At 37.0% G+C, this 24,072-nt stretch overlaps 1 protein-coding gene across 2 annotated transcripts; it reads right to left on the minus strand.

The window, feature by feature from the left end:
- Positions 1-276: 276 nt before the first annotated feature.
- On the minus strand, positions 277-23,931 carry sanbr (SANT and BTB domain regulator of CSR). 2 transcript variants are annotated; one of them, XM_046855959.1, is made up of 23 exons: positions 23,779-23,931; positions 23,599-23,648; positions 19,291-19,443; positions 17,799-17,997; positions 16,885-16,978; positions 14,630-14,877; positions 14,354-14,412; positions 10,688-10,848; positions 10,503-10,589; positions 10,237-10,347; positions 10,001-10,124; positions 9,586-9,738; positions 8,861-9,006; positions 8,653-8,752; positions 8,018-8,050; positions 7,828-7,927; positions 6,475-6,566; positions 6,356-6,384; positions 6,158-6,231; positions 4,435-4,523; positions 4,174-4,265; positions 759-832; positions 277-402 (listed from the first exon to the last, which is right to left on the minus strand). In XM_046855959.1, the coding sequence occupies exons 3-22, from the start codon at positions 19,438-19,440 to the stop codon at positions 796-798; spliced, it is 2,178 nt and encodes a 725-aa protein (XP_046711915.1). In that variant the 5' UTR covers positions 19,441-19,443; positions 23,599-23,648; positions 23,779-23,931; the 3' UTR covers positions 277-402; positions 759-795. The 2 variants fall into 2 exon arrangements, with proteins under 2 accessions (XP_046711915.1, XP_046711916.1); XM_046855960.1 differs by having other exon boundaries at positions 23,599-23,660; positions 23,779-23,930.
- Between the last annotated feature and the right edge of the window lie 141 nt (positions 23,932-24,072).

A 24,072-nucleotide genomic window follows, 5' to 3' on the forward strand; every position in this document is an offset into this window, starting at 1 on the left:
GTAGCATCATCTGCAATATTGTATTTATTTATATGTTACAATTATTTTATTACATATACTGTGTGTGTGTATATATATATATATTCCATTGGTTTTATTTATAATAAAATAAACTCTAATGATGAACATTAGTCTTAATATAAAAAAGATTGTCATTATTATTATCAAAAACATATCCATTCCCATCAACAGCACAATTGCCTCCTTCTGCAAAGGAATGCATTTTTTCATGTGATTTAAGGTAAAAAAAAAAGAAAATTCACAAATAAAGCCACATTAGAGTTCAAGCTTCCAAGTTTTATTGTACAGGATATCTAAATCCCCTTAAGCTTGCTTTATTGTGGTTGTTTATGATGGTAAAAGTGCAGGTCACTATAGTAGGACTGGATGGGTTTTGTTCACCTGAGATTAGAACATGAGGAACATGAGCATCAGTGCACTGTATAACGGGTTACAGGATTGATACAGACAGGAATTCAATCTGACAAAATGAAAGAGGAATGAAAAATGCTGCCACCAAGCAGAATATGTAAAGGGCAAAGATTCTGAAAGCTTCTGCGATGCTATTAATTTCCAATGCGTTTTTCATCAACTTCTGCTGAACTAATGATTTTACTGGCCTCCGTTACGCTACTGCAGACCTCCCGACTGTCTCAAAAGGGTTGGATAAAAGGACAGCTGCAGGCTGTAGGAAAGATCACTGAAAGGACTTTTTTTTTTTTTTTTTTTAAACATATTATTAAAGTCTCATTTCTTACACAGTCATCAGTAAATCTGTCTCTACTGCTTTTTCTTTCACGTTGGTCTGGTCTGACCACTGCGTATCTTCGCCCTAAAGAAAGACCAAAGATGAGTTACAAATAGATCTGAAACAGAGAGAGAGAAAAGTTGGGATACACAATGTCTAATCTAATACATAATAATCTAATGGAAATTTTCCATGCTGTAAATTGTAAAGATGTGTACAGTTTATGGATGGTAATATTCAGCGATTCGCATCGGCATAAAAGTTAATGTGCTGCATTGACTCAAATTGTTTTTTGCTTACGAATACAAGTTTGTATTTGTATCGGGATGCATCGTTTTTAACATATTTGAAAATGACCAATTTCTGATAGGTAGATCGATTTCTTGTCGCTGAACTGTTTCTCGAGCGCGTTCTCTCAGCACCGCTGCTGCTACGTGAAAATGAGGCAGAGCAACACTATACGGAGACCGAGGCGTGTCCTGAGAGTCACATAGAATACAGATTTACATGGCAGAGGTAGAGCTGTAACTTCCTGCAGAGACACCAGGAACAGGTGTTTTTTTTTTTTTGCCCTACAAAAGGCGTGTTTAATTGTACTAGAAGTTAAAAGTGTTAAAAGTTACAAGGCACTTCAGTAAATTGATGATTTGCTGTCTGTCTGAACCACAGAAATAAAAGCGAACGATCTGTACCATATTGAATTGCATGGCATAATGTTTTTTCCATTGAATCTTATTGCATGGTGTTGAATTAAATAGAAATTCAATCGCGCCAAATCGTAATATAGGTGAATTGTATCGCATCGCATCAGTAGCTGCTTCATCTTCTTCTTCTTTCGGCTGCTCCCATTAGGGGGCGCCACAGCGGATCATCCGTCTCCATACCACCCTGTCCTCTACATCTGCCTCTTTCACACCAACAACCTGCATGTCTTCCCTCACCACATCCATGAACCTCCTCCTTGTTCTTCCTCTTTTCCTCCTTCCTAGTGGCTTCATCCTCAGCATTCTTCTACCAATATAATTCATGTCCCTCCTCTGCACATGTCCAAACCATCTCAATCTCACCTCCCTCACCTTGTCACCAAAACATCCTACATGCACTGTCCCTCTGATAAACTCATTTTAAATCCTGTCCATCGTCGTCCCTCCCAACGAAAACCTCAACATCTTCAGCTCTGCTACCTCCAGCTCCACCTCCTGTCTTTTACTCAATGCCACCGTCTCTAATCCATACAACATCACAGTAGCTGCTTCATATGTATCTTTAATGTATTGTATCGTTGGCGATGCATTATGATGTGAATCACATCGGCCTAAATTATGGAGATGCACACCCCTAGTAATAAAGGACATTTTCAGGTAAAACTGCATATTTGACCATACTGACTCTTCAGCTGGTATTATATTTTATAGTATACTGTAAAATATAGTATTTAAAACGGCAAATCACTTCCTATGATAACCACGAGTGGTGATGGCGAAAAAATTTTTTTTTGAGGATCATCGAAAGTTTCAAAACAATTGGACAAAAACATGCTTTTATTGAAAGCTCTGGTGCTCTGCTCTGTCTGGTTTGCACAGAACGTATTTCCTTTTTTTAAAAATCAAACATTAAGAGACATTTTGAAATCTGATAGATGAGATTTTGAACGCTTGCATGAAATTTAACCTGACCACTTTTTACCACTTATCACTGCTGACCCTTCACACCCAGCTACAGAATATACTGTAGCTCACCAATACTGCCAGACACAGGAACAGTTTCTTTCCCCAAGCAATCAGCTTCATTAACAACTGACCATAATTATATTCCCTGCTTCATATCTATAAGTACTGCACAGAACTGTCAGTCATCACATTATCTGTATATGTTACACACACTATGGCTGATATACAGTACAGACCAAAAGTTTGGACACTCCTTCTCATTCAAAGAGTTTTCTTTATTTTCATGACTATGAAAATTGTAGATTCACACTGAAGGCATCAAGGGCTATTTGACCAAGAAGGAGAGTGATGGGGTGCTGCGCCAGATGACCTGGCCTCCACAGTCACCGGACCTGAACCCAATCGAGATGGTTTAGGGGTGAGCTGGACCGCAGAGTGAAGGCAAAAGGGCCAACAAGTGCCAAGCATCTCTCGGGGAACTCCTTCAAGACTGTTGGAAGACCATTTCAGGTGACTACCTCTTGAAGCTCATCAAGAGAATGCCAAGAGTGTGCAAAGCAGTAATCAAAGCAAAAGGTGGCTACTTTGAAGAACCTAGAATATGACATTTTTCAGTTGTTTCACTCTTTTTTGTTATGTATATAATTCCATATATAATTCCACATGTGTTAATTCATAGTTTTGATGCCTTCAGTGTGAATCTACAATTTTCATAGTCATGAAAATAAAGAAAACTCTTTGAATGAGAAGGTGTGTCCAAACTTTTGGTCTGTATTGTATATTGTACAAAGTTCTATAGTAAACTCTTTATCATACCTGATGCACAATACTGTTATTTGCACTACCATGCACTCACACTTTATGTACATCTGTCATGTAATCTGTATCCTTATTTAATACTCATACTGTCTATATCGTCTCACATTGTCTGTATTGTCTTGTTTAGTCTGTTTTCTTGTATAGTCCAAGCTGAATGTATAGTTTTTATTTATGTCTGTACTTTGAGAGTCACTAACAGCTGGAACCAAATTCCCGATTCTGATTCTGATTATTAATCAGACTACAAAGCTATTAGCACGACAATGCAAAGCCAATGGTTTAAAAACAATGGAAATATTGGTTTGAAGGCCCCAGTTTAAGCTCTGTTCTTTAATCTTCACACACACGTAACTTGTGTTGCTGCATATTTTAGTTATTTATTTTGACTTGTTTTTGGGCCGAAATAAATTTGTTATAGAAATGTTATTTTCTTAATAATAGTAAAAATATATATTTTCCATCAAATACTTTAATATTTTTTTTATAATAGTAAAATGTATGTTTATTTTAAATAGCTTTAAAAAAAAAAAAAAAAAAAGCTTGTACGTGGACATAAAAGGTTTTGTTTTTGAAAACCTGTATTTTTTTTTTATAGTCTTTTTGGCGAAAAGCCATTTGTGGTTCTTTAGGATGAACTGGAACGCTGACTGCACCCTGGACGTCCACTCCTTTACTTTTTAACGCCCTTGTAGCTAAACATACACCGAATCATTGTGTGATTAATAACTCTGATTGGTCCGCAAGCGTTGATTTGTTTTCAAGAAACAGCTGCTCTGACACTCTGTAATATCCAATCTAATTTAAATCATAGGTTTATTATGATGTATTATTGTTTCTAATTTTAAAAAAAAATCATTCCTATCGGAGCAAAGGTTTTATTCCCTATAAAAAAAAAAAAAAAAATCTGTACAAGCGGCATGTGAGTGTGCGTCATACCGGAGTGTTTTTTCCGAGGTGTTCTGTCTGTTACTCAGCTGAGTGGAGCTTTTGAATTGCGCCTCCAACCTGACGTAGATACCTCCTGCATGCTGAGGATACACCCACATACCCACACACACACACACACACACACACACACACACACACACACACACACACACACACACACATTTATGCAAGATCTTCTTTCTCTTGTCACTTTCTGACACAGTGTATTCAACTTTCACATGTTTTACAATCAACACAGTTCTGCTTTACCTCCTTGGTGTCCCTTGACTTGCTCTGTTCCAAGTCACCGAAGCGCATCTTAGTGAGATGGTCAATAATCTCCACCATTCTCCTTTGGTCTGCAGAGAAAGAAAGGGAGAAGGGAAGAGAAAGAGAGAGAGTTTAATCGACTGAATTTTTATTTTGAATTATTGCACCTGTCAGTCGTACTTTTGTCCTACACTGTCACCTTGCAATTTTGTCAATATATTATTATTATAATTATTATACTGATATTGTAATTCAAATCTTAGAAAAGAAAGAGAGAGAAATGAAAACACTTGCCCTTGTATTTAAATTTAAATGTGGCTAAGACTGAAGATGACAGAAGTTTCAATCATTAATCAACCGTAAAGGATTCTCAGTGTCGAGCTCTTTGTTATAGACCTTTATCGCTTATTTACATCACTCAACATAATTATGATCCTTCTAGTTCCTACGTTGCACAGTTCTAGCAGTGGTAACTCAGTGGTTAAGATGTTCAAATCCCAGAACCACTGCTCCTTAGCTGCTCAGTCTGTGATCATAAATGTTATCACTGTGGATTTGTGGTTTACAGTAACAAAGTAAATGTAATTCGTTACTGTGCTTAAGTAGCTTTTTCACGTATCTGTACTTTACTGAAGTATTTCCATTTGGAGAGACTTTTACTTTAGTAAAATATCTTACTTTTTACTCAACTACATTTTGCAAAATCGGTTGTTCCTCTTTAGCAAGTCATCAGTGATTATATCGTCTGAGATCCTCCAGCACTGCTCGACTGGTTCCACCTTCTCTCAGAATGAGAGGTAAGTACAATTCAAGGCTCTTCTCTGTTCTGGCACCGAGGTGGTGGAATGAACTTCCCCTAGACGTCCGTACAGAGTCCCTGACTATCTTCAAGCGACGACTGAAGACCTGCCTCTTCCTGAAATACTTAAATTAGCTTTGTAGAATTCAAGAGTTATATTTATATTAAGTTTGTAATCTTGCGTACCAGTGTAGATTTATTCATTGCTAGAGACTCAAAGCTCTTTTGTACGTCGCTCTGGATGAGGGTGTCTGCTAAATGCTACAAATGTAAATGTAAATGATTGGTGCTTGGTGTATCCTTGGTGTTATCACCAACAAACAGTTCAGTATCAGTTCAACAACAAGCAGAACATTTTGAGAGGAATGAATGATGAACTCCTGATTCGAGGCGCCTTGACACCCGCGACCTTGTTTTTTTGACTCATCTTGATCATTGTAATAGATATCAATCATTGTGTGACTTATTAATATTAATAATAAATTCATGTGCTAAAAGGAACATTGGAGTTTTTTCACATAAACTTATGAGTTGATTAAGCAAAGTGACAGAAATGCTAATAGGATCATTATCGCCACAATAAATCGTAACACTTTGGACACTTAAATGTACACAAGTACATTTAAAGGCAAATACTTTTGTACTTTTAGTCAAATGAAAGTTTGAAGGAAGCACTTTTACTTTTACTGGAGTTATATTTTGCAGAGTGTTTCTCTAATCCAACTCAATTAACTCAACAACTACATAGTGGTGCAAACGTGAACGTCAATGCATCTGCTGAAGAACTTCTTAAATACAATATCTGGCATCTTTTCTCTTCACTCCTCCACACCACAGGAAAACATACAGATTAGTGATAATGAAGGAAAAACATGGTTGAGCGGATTAAAGGATAAACGTATATTGATGAGGGAGAGCAGAGACCTTCCTCTCTCTGGGCATCCTGGTTAAACCTCATCGAGCGAGTGCTGTCCCATTTACTCTTTTGCATGCTCACGCTGGGAAACCAGAGAGACAAGAAGAAACAAAGATAATAAAAAAGAACAATTTGTTGGCATCGCATGATTTAAACTAATTTTTGAGAGAATTTAGAATCGTATTAACGTGACTGATAAGACATACGTGAACGGGGTCGAGTCCTTCGAAGTGCTCTGTAAAAAAAGTCGAATGACGCTGTGAGGTAGAGATCGCTGGAGTTATAACTGTAGAAAAAATAATAATACTGAACGTCCTTAACGTACCTTCTCTCCTCCGGCTCGCTCTTTGTGCAGCATGCTCGGTGAGGACACTTGTCTTTTTAAAGGCTTGCCTGGTTTCCTTAGCTTTTTTACAGCTAATATAACAAAACAAAAATCTGTAAATTAATCTGAAGGGTTTCATGCCTGCAAACTCTGAGGAAAAACTACTATGCTTCAACATTTAATACTATATAACATTAAAAATAAATAAATAAATAAATACATAGGCCCCAGACCACAATGTTCTTGGTCTTTTTTTTTTTTTTTTTACTTTATAGGCACCACAAAACTTAGCATAATTATAAATATTAAAAATAACAATTAAGCGTATAACAGTAAAGTAGTAGGTTGTTGAAAGGATAACCTCTAGATGGCGCTAGTGAAACGGTTTCTTTTTTTTTTCAATTTTGTTCACATAGTTTTCTCGAAAATCCCGGCTTTATTTTTAGCAATTCAAATCGTTGCAAGTTTCAATGTACCACTGACGCACAAAATTAGAAATATTCAAATACATCATTGGACAGAACATGCGTAGCCACTGTAGCCTTTGCTCCTGTCTGCTACTGGTATGTACACACGTTGCATTGTAACATTAAAGCGGCAGCAGAGGTGATTGCTCAAGCTACCTCTTGGTTGTTGCGAGAGATGAAGTCAGAATTGCAATAAATAAAGTCGGTCGGAATTGCGAGAAATAATTGAGAAATAAAGTCAGAATTGTAAAGAATAAGATCAGGTCAGAATTGCAAGAAATAATTGCGAGAAATTAAGTCGGAAATGTGAGAAATAAAGTCATAATTACGAGAAATTAAGTCAAAATTGAAAGGAATAAAGTTGGAACTGCGAAAAATAACTGCGAAAAATAACTGCAAGGAAAAAAAAGTCGGGTCAGAATTGCGAGAAATAATTGTGAGAAATAAAATAGGAATTGTGAACAATAATTGCGAGCAATATTTGTAAAGAATAAAGTCTTAATTGTGAAAAAATAAACTTAGAATTACGAGAAATAAAACCAGAATTGCGAAACTTTTTTTTATGTGGCGGAAATGGAATCCATATGTGCACATAAAAAAAAGTGAAAAATTATTTCTTTGCAAAAAAAAAAGAAAGAAAAAAAAAGAGACTGAACAGGCTACGCTCAATAGTCCATGATGAGGATGAAGATTATCCTCTATCTTTTAATTATGTCTCATCCTCTAATGAGACACATAAAGCTGGTCCTTTTTTATATGGCATGGAGGTCCAAATCAAAGTTCACCAAGAGCCCTAGTTTGGGGCGTCTCCGAATTTGACCAAATTTGGGCTGCCAAATGCTCCAGTGCCAACTAGATCAAATCTTTAACTACAACCTCATCCTACCTTGCTTCTTTGATGTGTCATCTTCATCCCCGACTTCATCCTCTGTGACCTCTGAACCTGTAGTGTAGTCCTCTTCCTCAGACAATAAAGGATGTTGCCTCTATGCGACATTAAAGACAGGTTCAACACTTTTATTATGGACTGGGTGATTGTGAGAGTGGATACACCGAGTGTGAGTGTGTGTGCTTACGAGTTGGAGACTCCAGTTCTTCAACAGTGAAAACTGAAACCGATTAGAGAAAAGAGAGATGAGTTTAGCTAATCCTAAACATAGGATTGATTGAACAACAGTCCGAAATTGATTCGTGAGTTGGAGTCATTTCCACATTTGAGGTACCCCTAAGGTTGAGGGCTTGAATACTAGGATTTTTTGACAGGATCAACCAAACAAGAACCATAGAACAGAAGAAGCGTCTGGTCTTTTCTGCAATATTAAAACTTCCACAGACAAGAAAGAAGGCAAAACTGGATAAACAACCACGTATATACATTCAATTTGATTCGATTCAATTCTTTTTTTATTTGTAGCAATGGACAATGGACGTGGTCTCAAAGCAGATTTTTTTTTTCAAAAAAGGTGTATTGAAGGATTTTAAAGGGTGTATTATAAAGGTGAATAAAAGAATGATTAGTTTAGTGCCCATTAGTTTCTTATAATTTATAGTTTATCCCTAATGATTGAGGCAGTGGTGACTGAAAAAGGAAAAAAATTATTCCTGAGATGGTATGAGGAAGAACCCATTCTCATCCGTGTATACATGGTATTAAACATCATTGCCGATAACTGATTATGATTATGACAATTAAACATTGCAGAAGACTCACAGCGGTTACTTCTCTGGCTCTAAGAACGTTAAGGTCTGCGTGGTCCAGCGTGATGTCGCATTCGGGCGCTTGCTCGCTCTGTTTGGCCGACTCAGCAGAACTGCGACACGGATGCAGCGCAGCACAAACAGAAGGGTAAAAATCATTCATAATTCGTAATATTGCTCACAAAAATAAACAGCATCTGAAAGCTGAACATCCTTCAGACCTGTCTGGTGCTGTTGGGGAGCTCATGCACACAGCGTCTCTGTGGAGAAGCAGGTCATTCAGTACTCGAGTCTGCACAGAGCTCATGTTGCCCTCGCAGTCCCCAGGTTCTGCCACAGTAACCGTGTGGTCCCTCATCTTACAACCCTGAGGCGCGCACACACACACACACACACACACACACACACACACACACACACACACACACACAGGGATTGCAGTGCTTACAGAAATTTAGATATTGCATATATCGAACCAAATATATATATATATATATATATATATATATATATATATATATATATATATATATATATATATATATATATATAGTTCTATATATATTATTCTACTATACATAAGCACACTATCCAAGTTTGTAGAATTCAAGAGTTATATTTATATTAAGTTTGTAATCTTGTGTACCAGTGTAGATTTATTTATTACTAGAGACTCAAAGCACTTTTGTACGTCGCTCTGGATAAGGGCGTCTGCTAAACGCCGCAAATGTGAATGTAAATGTAATGTAGACACGATCATTACAGTTTAAACGGTGGTCTGGTTCTCGCTAACTGTGAATGTCAGCCTTTTACACTAAACTTAGCTGTTCGAGCTATTTTAACTTGTGTTATACACAGCTATTCTGTTCAAACTTAACCTGGGAAAGGTAGTGTGTTTTAGCTAATCATAAACTTGGTTACACATTTGTATGTGCTTCAATCTCACCGTTGGCATAGCGACCGGGTCAAAGCGTAAAGCTCTCTGCTTGCAGCAGGGGTAGATCCCGGCACCATGCTCACTACGACTGGCGCCCATGCCTGGGTAAACCACAGCCTCAGGATGATACCTGCACTGGGCCAGATCACAGCAGAGGAAAACCTGCAGCAGAGGAATGTCTACATTATGACCTAAAATATATATTTGTATATTAGGGGAACATGGATAGTGCAATTTCAGCTTGTTATAGGTGTGTTAGGTAAGAATTTGGGGAAAAACGTCTCTAATAGATATATGGGTGGGCTTGAATAAGATTCAAATGATTTTTTTTTTTTTTTAATGACTGAGCCTATAAGCTTGATGCGTCACATCATTGCACCTATTCGTATCTGTGAATCAGACCAGCCCTAGTAAATACAGTTACCTGTTTACAGCATGAGCAGGTGAGATAATTAATGGCACCCCAGATCCTCCAGTAAACCATCACCCACGATTTCAGCTCTTCATATAAGCTGTTTAGATACTCATGAACGTCCCAGTTCTTTTGTCTGAGGGAACACAAACAACATCAGTGAACAAACCAGTCCACACTGGTCATTTTTACTTATTGAAGCTCAGAAAAAAGAAAGAATAAAAAAATGTAGAAGAAGCGTTTTGTACCTGCTGTGTGTGTAGACGATATCCCCACGATGGTCGATGTTGATTTTACCCGGAACGCAGGAGACCTTCCTTTCTGTGTCTTTGGTGAGAAGCTTAAGGCAAAGACCACACCTTAGTGGAAAGACCATTGGAATAAAGTGAGAAGATTCAGAATATATCAACCCTAATTAACCCCACAGTGCAGCATCATTAATGCATTTGGCCCAAAAATATAAGGTGTTCAAAAGCCTTTGAGGATACAGGGAGGTTGAACATTTCTCTCTGACCTGTACAGCGTAGCAGCATTTCCTGGGGAATCATGACTTTCAAAACCTGGATCAAACAGCTTTTCAATCTTCTTCTGGAACACTTTACTGAAAGATGCATATCACAGCATTGAAAAGGACCATGTTTGTCTTCTTATCTGATTTATGCACATCATTTCATAAAAAAAAAAAAAAAAAAGAATTACCTTTTAAACTTGTCCTTTTTGTCCTTGATGTCATCTGCCTGGTTGTGCGTGAACAGCAGGGCGATGCGCGAGGCCAGGTTGCTGTTGATGCAGCTCATGTTGCACGGCGTGGCGACGATGGCGCTCATGTGTTCGTGACAGTACTGAATGCACTCCTCCACCTGCAGACACATTATTCAACCTTCACCTTTCTTCATTTCCAGAAAACCATCAGATAAAACATTATTAAATACATTTATTAAATAAAGGGATTTTTTTTTTAATAGTTTAATATTATTTTTAATACAGCTGGAGATGAACTGAATTCTCCTTTCAGACAATAAGTAATGATTCTGTCTTTCTATCAGATAACAACATCCCACAACCAAACCATTTTCTAATTGGTGATAGTTTTCACCTATTTGCTAATAAATGAGTGCAAACCATGGGTTGGGGCTCATTTCTTTTAAAAACTGCATTATTTCTTAACAGATAAAAACTCTTCAAGTGGTGCAATTTATTTGAGAGGACAATTGATTGGGGCCTGAACTTGTTCTTCACCTTCACATGAGATTAGAACGCTTGGTCGTGGATCTGAGACTGAAAGATCATTTTAGCGACTTGGTTCTTTAAGTCTTGTTCATCAAAATAAACAATATATATATATATATATATATATATATATATATATATATATATATATATATATATTTTTTTAATAATTTAGTTTCTTTCATTACTTTGATCAGAAGTAAAAAAAAATGTTACATTTTCAATAAGCAGATCCCCCTAACACGTCTACATACACCAACTTTGACTATCTTCTTCGTCTTCTTTCAGCTTCTCCCATTAGGGGGCGCCACAGCGGATCATCAGTCTCCATACCCCCCTGTCCTCTACATCTGCCTCTGTCAACTACCTGCATGTCTTCCCTCACCACATCCATAAACCTCCTCCTTGGTCTTCCTCTTTTCCTCCTTCCTGGTGACTCCATCCTCAGCATTCTCCTACTGACATACCCCATGTCCAAACCATCTCAAACCAACTTTGACTATAGTTTTAGTAATTACTGTAAAATTTGGAAATGTGGATAAAAAATTGTTTAAATGCTAAACAGAATGAATAGCTCACCCCTCGTATCTTCTGGACCATGTCGTTAGTTCTTTTGTCACGTGACTTCTATAATTATTGCAACAATAATGTCAAGACCAAAAAACCTGATCTATTACATCGTGTAGCGTCGATGGGAGTCAAAAAAAAGGAACGACTCGGACCAGAGAACTCGAGATAAACTACTCAATTCTGTTTCCTGTGCATTCAAATTTTGCGATGCTTTGCTCATACACGTCCAGTAGAAAATCAACAGATCACTCTTTGAGACGCCTCGTTCAAAACGAATGAAACCCGTCACTAATCTGGGACCATGTAAACTTTATTTTGCTTAATATGATTATTTGTATATCACAGGTCATGCAGCATGTTGAACACACCACGCAGACACCCAGCGCTACGCCTACAAGACTGAAATACACCTACTAAAGCATCCTCACATAACTATTGCTAATGAAGTACTGAATCTTAAAACCTCAATCAGGAGCCAGTTCCTGTTGTTTTTCTTCAATAGATAAATACCAGCTAATTATTAGGTAGTATTAGTAGTAACCAAAAGAATATACAATATAATTATTAATTTGTGTACAAACTATTAAAATAGCCTTATAATAGATCTATACGTTTACATTTTGTAGCAGCAAGGCACAGTAGGGTCTCAAAGCCAATATTAAAGAGCAACAGGCTACAGTGGGTATCTGCAATAAGAAACTCAGACTGATCTGGATGTCTGTATACCTGCATTGGTAACTCATTCATGTATCTGAGCAGTAGTTTCATTCTTTTACCTGCTTTAGCCATCACTGTAGTGTGTACATATACTCTATATAAATGCTAGCACATAGCTAGCCAGACAGTCAACAGATAGTAAACTAGCTTTCCTTTAGGTAAGCATTAGTAGGATTTTAGGATCCCGATTAGATTTGTCATATTTGTAGCCCAACCAATGAAAACACGAAAACGAAATGTTTCCACCAACCGATTTTAGCTAAGCTGCAGGGAAATGAACTAATTTGCAGGATCTGTGGTAATGTCACCACATTGTCATCTGTTAAGAATTTGCATAGCTAAGCTAATAGAAATTGCTCTTGAAGTGAAAAAAAAAAAAGACTGAAAAATATTTTTGTTTTTATTTCAAAATCATACCAAATTTTCCTAAAACATCTATCTACACTGCCTTGGCAAAAAAAATCCCACACACTAACATTCAATTGGAATTGGCCTTTTGCTTCGATTACAGCACGCATTCACCGCCGTTTCAATAAGCCTATGTAAATGTCCAAATGTTTATTAAAATGCATTCGTTTCTCGCCAAGATTGTATTTAAGATGGGAGGACCGGACCGCTGTGTAGTCTTCTCCAGCACATTCCAAAAATTCTCAATGGGGTTAAGGTCTGGATTCTGGAGAAAAAAAAAAACGACTAATGCTCATGGAAGCACTCTCACAATTTAAGCCTGATCAATCCTAGAATTGTCATTGTAGAAGATACCAGAAAAGATACCATATTTAGTGTTTTATATACTTGTATACTGGTAATGCCCTCAGGAAAGAAAAAAAATCTACTAATGGAAAAACCTGGTCATTCAAGTAGTCAGCTAAACTCTTGTTTTGGGTCACATAACATTGCTAACCCCTGATATACCTAAGCAACCCCAGATCATAACACTGCCCCCACAGGCTTTTACGATAGGAACTGATGATGGGTGAATCCCTTTATCTGCTTATCTCTGCTTTTTGATGCACAAATCACTTTGAAACAGGGTAAATGTGGACTTATTAGACCCCATGACCCATTTCCATTGGTCCAGAGTCCAATCTTTATGATCTCTAACAAACAGAACCTCTTTTGGATTCCACTTTATGTAGAGTTTGGACATTGGACCTCGGAGTGTTTAAAGGCTGGAGAAGCTGGTGTTGGATCTATGATGATCTCAAATGTTAAGTTGCTCAGTAGCTCCTGGTTCCATAACGTCAACTGACTGTATAAGACTGTAGAAAGGACATTACTTATAATTACACACTCCGGTGCTCATGTTAGTTCTCACTCTCTGGTGTTCTGCATTGTTTTAAAAGTTTATAATCACACTCTTAGTGTCACCCTTATGAGGATGGGTTCCTCTTTTGAGTCTGGTTCCTCTCAAGGTTTCTGCCTCATAACATCTAAGAGAGTTTTTCCTTGCCACAGTCGCCACGGCTGCTCATCAGGGATAAATACACATCGTTCACCTTAACTGTTAAATTCTGTAAAGCTGCTTTGAGACAATGTCTGTTGTGAAAAGCGCTATAGAAATAAACTTGACTCTTTTTCCACCAATGAGCTTTACTGATAAGTGATTGTCCTAAGGCTACATGGCTGTTGAGTTCTCTTCGTATTTTAAGTGTGGAGATGCTCTTACTTTCAATATTAAACATAGCAGTGAGTTCTAGGTTGGTTTTTGAGGAACTTTGTGTCCTCTTGTTCTTACTGAACTAACTGACATGTTAGCAATCTTTGATTGAGGTTTGAAGTACACACACACACACACACACACACACACACACACACACACACGCCGACTAAATTAACCACACTTACTAAAGCATCCATCTTCAAGAACTCGGATGAGATCAGGATAGAGATGACGTTGCTGGGCTCTGAAACCAAACACCAAACACGACACCCCATAACCAAACGAGCACATCACAACCAACAACACAACTCCTTTGTCCACCATCACTCCACACACCACACATGAAAGAAAAGGCCATCGTTCAAAACCACACACACCAAACACTCACAAAACACCCAAATCTGGCTTTTAAACTTTTATACACCAAACATCACTGTTATGAGCCTCGCTAAATCTCTCACCCAGAGTTGGCTTGTCCACATGTTTCTCTGGTTGATCTTCTGAGGAGTTTCTTTTGACGTAGTTCATGAGCCAGTCGAAGATCTCGACGTCGCAGTGCACCGAGATGTCCACCTCCTCCCAGCGCTGGGCGTCCATAGAGAGGTACTCTGCGAAGTAGCGCATTTCTCTGATCAACAGGTCACGCGGACACTCAAAATCCTGCTTCAGGTTCTTCGCTTCATCGCACACGTGGATCACCATGATAGGGCTGAGATGAGGAAACCAAGAGCAGCAGTTAAAGATGCATTATGTAATCTGTAAAAGTAGGTTCTTGACATTTACTATTCATATCATTTTAATGAAAAACTGTAATTTACAAGATGAAATTTCAATCGCTAAGTGTACGTTGCGCAAAGTTGAATACCTGCCCCAAAACCCCAATGGTGTAGCACACACCTAGCCATTGTCTATCCCATTCATACCAGGTTTACTTGCCAGCATGGACAAGCTGTAATTTCTTTTGCAGTGCAAAACTGACTAGACATATAAAAATACTGGTTAAATTGTTAGTTATTTTATATACAGATCTAGAATGTGATCTAGATCCTGTATGATAAAATTACATGTATTGAAAGGAATTGTAATGTATATTATATTATTTTATAATATTATTAGAGAATGAGAGAGAAGAAAATCTGTGTGAATTATGCATCTGTGTAGCATCTCTATTAATACTGAAGCTGTTGGTGATATATACAGTATTTGTGTTTTTTGTCATATTTCTTATTTTAATGATTTCTCCTTCAGTGCATTAAATTCCTCTTGTGTCTCAGCCAATATATGAAAAGTAGTGTATTTACCATGCAAATAAAATGCCAAAACTATCCCTTTAGCTCAATTAGAGCACTAGTAAATGTCACAATATTCACAATAGCAGTCTATTGTATATAAATATATAGATGTTTATGAATATATAAATACATTGTTATACAGACATACCCAATCCAATATTTGGAAAAGTTTGAATATCAGTACTTAGTGTTCAAAATTAGCTTTTAACATTTGAACACAGCTTTGAAATGTATATATTTAAAAAATTTATTAACACGTGATTAAAGCAGCCTGCATTTCTGTGACCTTTTTTTTTTTTTTTTTAGTAATTAAATAAATATGAAAGAGGCGAAATTAAAACCTTCAACGCAACACACATTAATTCATGATGTCCCTTCTTTACTCGGATAATAAATATTAAAATAAATAAATTAAATAAATATAAAATAATTTTTTTATCACTAAACATTTGTTTTACTGATGGGCCAAGTCTCAAATCAAGCACCAAAATCCACCATGATGCACACATCCGGCAATTAAAACCGTCCGTATGGAAACCCGTTTGGTTGCATTGGTTCCGTTTGGTGTCCTGATGATTTATGTAATTTAAAACACCATAATTACTTTAAAAATTTTACAAGAATATTTTGTCTTCATGCTCTATGTTGAGTTTGGTTTTACTTATAATAAACATACATTTGCATAAAGCATCCAGATTTATCCATGCCCATATATATATATATATATATATATATATATATATATATATATATATATATATATAGAACAGATGTGAGATTAAGTTGCAATCACAAGTTGTGAGTGTGGAGTGTGGAGATTCTCCATGTGTCTAACATCCAGCAGCTTCGTGATGTCATTATGAAGGAGTTTGCTTTGTAAAAATCAAGAGATATAGTCTGATTTATATTATGTTTGTAATCTAGCGTGTAGATACCCGTGTAGATTTATTCATTGCTAGAGACTCAAAGCACTTTTGTATGTCAGGACACGGGTGTCAGCTAAATGCTGCAAATGTAAATGTAAATAAGTGGAAGAGGATCCCAGCAACAAACTGTGCAGCTCTGGTGAATTCCATTCCCAGGAGGATTAAGGCAGTGATAACAAAGGTGCTCAGACAAAATACTGACACTTTGGACAGTTTTTGACACTTTTTCTCACGTTTTTTAGGCAGTTATTTAGACAATAATGACTGTATGTTGAGTTATTTTTAGAGGACATTGAATTTGTACTGCTATACAAGCTGCATATTGACTACTCAAAAATATATCCACCTTTCATTTCTATAGTATTGGCCCTTTAGAAGATTTTATAAAATGGTCGCTGAACTGAGAGGGGTTTGTATTATATATATATATATATATATATATATATATATATATATATATATATATATATATATAGAACACCTTCAGTACAGTTTTACCTCTTTCCTCTGTCTTTCTTCTCTTCGTCCTCTGCGCTCGCTGTCTTTTCAGTCTCAAAACTTGCTCCATGCACAACAGGGGTCACATTCATACCTAGAAAAAACACGGCAAAACCTCTCAGACACGTTACTGATCCTTGTTATGATTTTCTGCCTGCGTGGAACTGCACAATAATAACACTTACAGCTAGTCATCTAGTTAACTCCTAGTAACATAGCTTGCATTGGTCCCAGGTGAACACGAGTGGGATTTTAGGATTATTCCTAGTGAATTATTACCAATTTAACATTACCATACCAGTGCTGCTGTATTTATTACTATCACTGATTTAGCTCAGTTTGCTTGGTTTACCTTATCGAATACTCTAAAGGTGTTACCTCATGAAATAAGTGAAAGAATATTGTGTTGAGAACTTACTTTTATTGTATTAAATGAGCAAGGACTTGCATGTTGTGAAGTATTATTCCTTTGTTTTGTTTTGCGCTGGAGCTATTTTTACAATGCTGCTAACAATAATAATGCAAAGCTATAGCTACTGTTAGCATTAACATAACTGAAACAAACTTGGGACCCACTTGACACATTACATTAAAATAAATAGAAGCCTGGAAGCTTTTGCATAAAGTAATCCATTTTTATATGAATTATACAGGTTTTAAAATTACAGCAAATTGTTTGAAAGGTTACATGGAACTGGTAATAGTTTAACATGTGTCTCTGACGAGGACAATTTATATGTTATATAATATAAGTTGTCCTTCATGTGTTCTATATAAAGATTTAGGTTTAACAATTTAGGATTGTCTGGATTTCCTGTAGGATTGTCAGTGAACACTGTCCCAAATGCTGAAACCATATGCAATAGTTGTATTTTTTCAATCTGAATATTTAATTTGGGTTTCCTTTACCTTACCTGACACTGAAAGTGTGCTCTGGTTGGTCTGTTGTTCCCCTGACTCCCCAGTCTCCCCTGTAAGGTCCAATAATGTGGATCGGATGTAAGCAGAGAGAGGTTCAGATGGAGAACCACTGGCTCCAGTAAGAGCGTTACACTGCTCGTCTACTAGGGGGAAACTGCCAGTGCTTTTCAGCTCATCAAACCTGCGTGCACACTAAAAAAAAAACCAAACACACACAAGAACGACAAAAACAAATCCGTAACGATACTGTAGTATGTAACCGTTTGGTTTGTTTAATAGCAGCTATTGATCCTCAAACGATTACATTAATTGATTACCACATCCTTTTAAAACATATCTAATCAAACAATCCTTACTCACATTTTAAATTACGTCAAAATACTAATGACCTCTATTTAAAAATGACCAGTGTCCAAAATGTGTCTAAATGTAGTCATTTGTCAAACATAAGACCACTGTCCAGTGATTTGCTCCCTATTCCAGATGTTGCACAGTCATGAAACAGCACGTTTAAGGCACCGCTCAACATTCATGGAGTAATTATTGCACCTGGTGGTCAGGAATGAGAACTGCATCAAATGCTAATAGAGATCCATTGGGGCAGGTATCATACTGCTGCATGCTTGACAGTAAACTTTTGAATTTTTTACACTGTACAGAATGTTGTTGACTCTAAACTGCCCTGTTTCCGGTTAATATGAGTTAGTGCGGAGAGTAGTCTATACAGTAGGTTGAGTGTGATTGCTTTTTGAGTTTGTAGCATGTAGGTAAGACTTAATCACAGTACATCTGTGCTTTCTGAAAGATGTAAAAACCTAATTATGCATTAATATGAATGAAGGTACCTGTATCAACCAATTCCTTTTCATTTAAAGTGTCATTCAATGATTTTTATTTTATTTCTTTCATTACGAACAGCCTCACGAGATTTTATAACATAATAGGATAACATTAATACAACATGAATTCACTCCAATAATCCAATCTAGTAACTAGGAGCATGTTTAAACTGAAAGCAATTAAACTAAGACTTTATTAATAAACATTTTGATTTATATTTTTATGTAGATTAAGCCGTCTATATTCTCTCAAATCTGACTGACCACATAATACCTTTGTTTTTATGTTTTTTTTTTTTTGTTTTGTTTTTTGCTGCTATGATGACCTACTTGTCAGGATGTCAAATTTAATACGCTAATCTGATGATCCCCAGGATGTTACTATAATAGGGAATCAATATAAGTTCTGAAAGTTGCTAAAAATGTCAAATGAAACCAAAACGGTTTTGTGAATGAGTACATTTAGATTAAAAATAGATAAAACATAGTGTATTAAACATTTTAGTGGCAAGTCTTGGGATGTGCACATAAAAATAGTAGTTCAGAAAAAGGTCTAATTGTCACATCGTGAGTTTTTCCTACATTTCCAGCCCCATTACACGGCCTGTCTGTTTTCTATTCTGACCACCGTTTGCTTCTTAATTACCTCTTTAGGAGTGAAACCAGGAACTAAGCGGGCAACGTTCTCCCAGTTAATTGGCTGCGTGGTTCCCCAGAGTGACCGCAGAACCATGTCTAACACCAGGAGACTGTTATCATACGGGAAATTGTTGTTCATGTTACAGAGGCGATTCATGATCTGAAAAACAACAGAGTGAAAATGGTTCAAGTGGAAAACAATACATGCAGAATTCATAATATTACAGTTTACTCAAAAACAACGCCGCCAACACACTTTACACACGTTATCTGCTTACACTATCATCTACACAGTTTCTCTCATTGTCTCTCTGTATGTCTGATTGTCTACCTACCTACCGATCATAATACAACCATAAATTATCCATAAACCTGCCAGTGATACAGGATTTATGATAATAATTAATTAATCAATTCCATCCATCCATCCATCCATCCATCCTTCCATCCATAAATTATCCTTAAACTTGTCCTGGGATACAGGATTCATGATTTTCATTTATTTATGTTTGAGATGTCTGCAAAATATATGACAAAGTACAATTTCAAACATATATATTCTACCAGGGGTCTGAGTTATTTATTTATGTATTAAGTCTGTCATATCGAGTCGTTTGTTTTGTCACGTCTGACACATTTTATGTATTCACACACACATTATATATTGTGCCTCTTTATGTCTGCGTCGGAACGCATCATAGAGAAGTCACTTTTCTCGAATTACGACCTGATGGACTTACGACCCCTATCTACGTCGTAAGTCGGGGGTCTACCTGTAAATATAAAGGCAACTTTGCTATTTGTTACATTTGTAAATGCAAACAAAACAACTGTTTTATAACAAAACAGTACAGGAAAATGTGAGATAAGAAAATAGAATATTTTAAGGAAAGGAAAGGAGAAAACATGACGGAAGAACACATAAAAAAAAAGGACAAAACAGAACAGAGACATGCATGAATATCAAATGAGTCTTTCAGATTATAGGATCAAATTTTACAATTAGTTCTGCAAATATTTGTAAGAAAATCAGCTCCCAAGATTGTGAAGAAAAGCAGCCAAAACATGGGTTAAAAGTGAGAAGGAGATCATACTAAGATTACATTATGTTGCTTTTCTCTGAAGACTTCTAGACTCCAAACTTTTTCCACTTAAGATTTATGGAGGTCCTGTGTTATAGGAAACTTCAGTGCAGCCAACATTTTGTAGCCTTCCCCAGATTTTGACACAATCAATTTTTGGAGCTTTGCAGGCAGTTCCTTTGACCTCATGGCTTGGTGTTTGTTTTGACCTGCATTTTCAGCCTTTATATAGACCAGTGCTTGCCTTTCCAAATCATGTCCGGTCTACTGAGTTTGCCACACGTGGCCTCCGATTGAACTGCAGAAACATTTCGTAGAAGATGCAGAGAAATGGGATTCGCTGGAGCTTAATTTCAAGTGTCATAGCAAAGATATTACTACTAGATACTTTTCATTTTCTTAATCCAATTTTTTCACAAATCTGGTTTTTGATAGATAGATAGATAGATAGATAGATAGATAGATAGATAGATAGATAGATAGATAGATAGATAGATAGATAGATAGATACAGTAAGGAAAATAAGTATTTGAACACTCTGCTATTTTGCAAGTTCTCCCACTTAGAAATCATGGAGGGGTCTGACATTGTCATCGTAGGTGCATGTCCACTGTGACAGACATAATCTAAAAAAAATATCCAGAAATCACAATGTATGATTTTTTAACTATTTATTTGTATGATACAGCTGCAAATAAGTATTTGAACACCTGAGAAAGTCAATGTTAATATTTGGTACAGTAGCCTTTGTTTGCAATTACAGAGGTCAAACGTTTCCAGTAGTTTTTCAGCAGGTTTGCACACACTGCAGGAGGGATTTTGGCCCACCTCCACACAGATCTTCTCTAGATCAGTCAGGTTTCTGGCCTGTCGCTGAGAAACACGGAGTTTGAGCTCCCTCCAAAGATTCTCTATTGGGTTTAGCTCTGGAGACTGGCTAGGCCATGCCAGAACCTTGATATGCTTCTTACAGAGCCACTCCTTGGTTATCCTGGCTGTGTGCTTGGTCATTGTCATGTTGGAAGACCCAGCCTCGACCCATCTTCAATGCTCTAACTGAGGGAAGGAGGTTGTTCCCCAAAATCTCTCAATACATGGCCCCGATCATCCTCTCCTTAATACAGTGCAGTCGCCCTGTCCCATGTGCAGAAAAACACCCCCAAAGCATGATGCTACCACCCCCATGCTTCACAGTAGGGATGGTGTTCTTGGGATGGTACTCATCATTCTTCTTCCTCCAAACACGTTTAGTGGAATTATGACCCAAAAGTTCTATTTTGGTCTCATCTGACCACATGACTTTCTCCCATGACTCCTCTGGATCATCCAAATGGTCATTGGCAAACTTAAGACGTGCCTGTACATGTGCTGGTTTAAGCAGGGGAACCTTCCGTGCCATGCATGATTTCAAACCATGACGTCTTAGTGTATTACCAACAGTAACCTTGGAAACGGTGGTCCCAGCTCTTTTCAGGTCATTGACCAGCTCCTCCCGTGTAGTTCTGGGCTGATTTCTCACCTTCCTTAGGATCATTGAGACCCCACGGTGAGATCTTGCATGGAGCCCCAGTCCGAGGAGATTGACAGTCATGTTTAGCTTCTTCCATTTTCTAATGATTGCTCCAACAGTGGACCTTTTTCACCAAGCTGCTTGGCAATTTCCCGTAGCCCTTTCCAGCCTTGTGGAGGTGTACAATTTTGTCTCTAGTGTCTTTGGACAGCTCTTTGGTCTTAGCCATGTTAGTAGTTGGATTCTTACTGATTGTATGGGGTGGACAGGTGTCTTTATGCAGCTAACGAACTCAAACAGGTGCATCTAATTTAGGATAATAAATGTAGTGGAGGTGGACATTTTAAAGGCAGACTAACAGGTCTTTGAGGGTCAGAATTCTAGCGGATAGACAGGTGTTCAAATACTTATTTGCAGCTGTATCATACAAATAAATAGTTTAAAAATCATATATTGTGATTTCTGGATTTTTTATTTTTTAGATTATGTCTCTCACAGTGGACATGCACCTCCGATGACAATTTCAGACCCCTCCATGATTTCTAAGTGGGAGAACTTGCAAAATAGCAGTGTGTTCAAATACTTATTTTCCTCACTATAGATAGATAGATAGATAGATAGATAGATAGATAGATAGATAGATAGATAGATAGATAGAGGCAGGCAGGCAGGCAGGCACGCAGATACAGACAGACAGACAGACAGACAGATAGACAGATAGACAGATAGAGACAGACAGATAGATAGAGACAGACAGATAGAGACATGCAAATAGATAGATAGATAGATAGATAGATAGATAGATAGATAGATAGATAGATAGATAGACAGCTACAAGGCTGTTAGTAAAGTCAGGTAGTGATATAGGTAAGGTGAGGAGACCGGGGGTGCAGTCAGTGTTCACACTCATTACAAAGGTGTTCAGTAGAGTTGAGATCAGAGCTCTCTCTCTACACATACATATACTTATACACACACACACACACACACACACACACACACACACACACACACACACACACACTGCGTATAACTTTTGTACAGTTGTACACACAAGGAAGATAGCTTAAATTATAAATAGGATAAGATAAACAACCAGAAAATATTCTACATATGCTGTTTCTCCAATATTAAACATTTTAAAGCATAAACCTGTTAGTGTTGAATTTATAATGATCTTTGATGTTGAGCTATTTTATTGCTCAGAAGCTCCTGGCTACAAAAATAAGACTGTAATAAGGACATTCATCATAATTACACACTTCGGTGCTCAGGATTTTTCTCACTCTCGGGTATTTGTAACGTTTTAATGATTTATAATCGCAATCTTGGTGAGGACGGGTTCAATCTTATATACTTTAAAGCTGCTTTCGGACAATGTCCAGTGTGAAAAGTGCTATATAAATAAACATGAATAAAAAAAATACATAGATATTTGTTTCACAGAAGAACAAAAAAGAGAAGAAGCATCCAGTTGCACATTTATTTAAATCAATCAATCAATGAATAAATTGTGGCATTGCACTTTTTCATATTCTTATTGCATAATGGGGAAAACATTTAACTGTTCATGAGATAGATTACCTGTGGGAAGAAAGATTATATATACACACTATTATACAATATACTGTAATATTCTATTATACTGCAACCTGTACTGATATTTATTTCAGATATAATGCAACAGAAACAGCACATTGGAAATAATATAAGCTTTTCTTACGTCTTATTTGGTGTTTCTTCTCTCCACGGTGATGTTATTGTCCTCTTTGCCTGGATTTAATGCTTTAATTCAGAAACAACTCCATATTGATGCACATGTATATGTATGTATATGTATTTATATGTATTTATGAGACAAAGCTTAGCTATTATAGCCCGGATGTTGCATCAAATCACTCACGGTATTCAATTGCGTCATTCATACGCAGGAAACACATCATATTTACATATATATTTATTTTACAGATTTTAATGTAAACGCTACAACACGCGGACGCGCTCCTCTCTGAGCAGATCAGCCGCTCCTGCTCCTGTCGCGCTTCCGGTGCCGCAGTGCAGCAGGTGCCCGACGGCGTCCTCGTTGTCATGGTGACATCGCAGAGTTCTTCCGGTTTGATAGAAAAGATGACGAAATTTATAGTGGCGCGTTTTTGTTTTACTTAACAATTATTTTATCGCAAAGTAAAACAATTTT

The sequence above is a fragment of the Silurus meridionalis genome, chromosome 8 (genome assembly GCF_014805685.1).
Source record: "Silurus meridionalis isolate SWU-2019-XX chromosome 8, ASM1480568v1, whole genome shotgun sequence".
Classification (NCBI taxonomy): Eukaryota; Metazoa; Chordata; class Actinopteri; order Siluriformes; family Siluridae; genus Silurus; species Silurus meridionalis.

What these genes read in the sequence shown, in the direction of transcription:
- sanbr (XM_046855959.1), bottom strand. Translation starts at nt 19,440, where the DNA reads ATGAATCGCCTCTGTAACATGAACAACAATTTCCCGTATGATAACAGT. An exon ending in AAAAAGGACAAGTTTAAAAG is followed by an intron (nt 10,590 to 10,687) that starts GTAATTCTTTTT and finishes TGCATCTTTCAG; the next exon opens with TAAAGTGTTCCAGAAGAAGA. An exon ending in AGTCAAGGGACACCAAGGAG is followed by an intron (nt 4,266 to 4,434) that starts GTAAAGCAGAAC and finishes GTGTATCCTCAG; the next exon opens with CATGCAGGAGGTATCTACGT.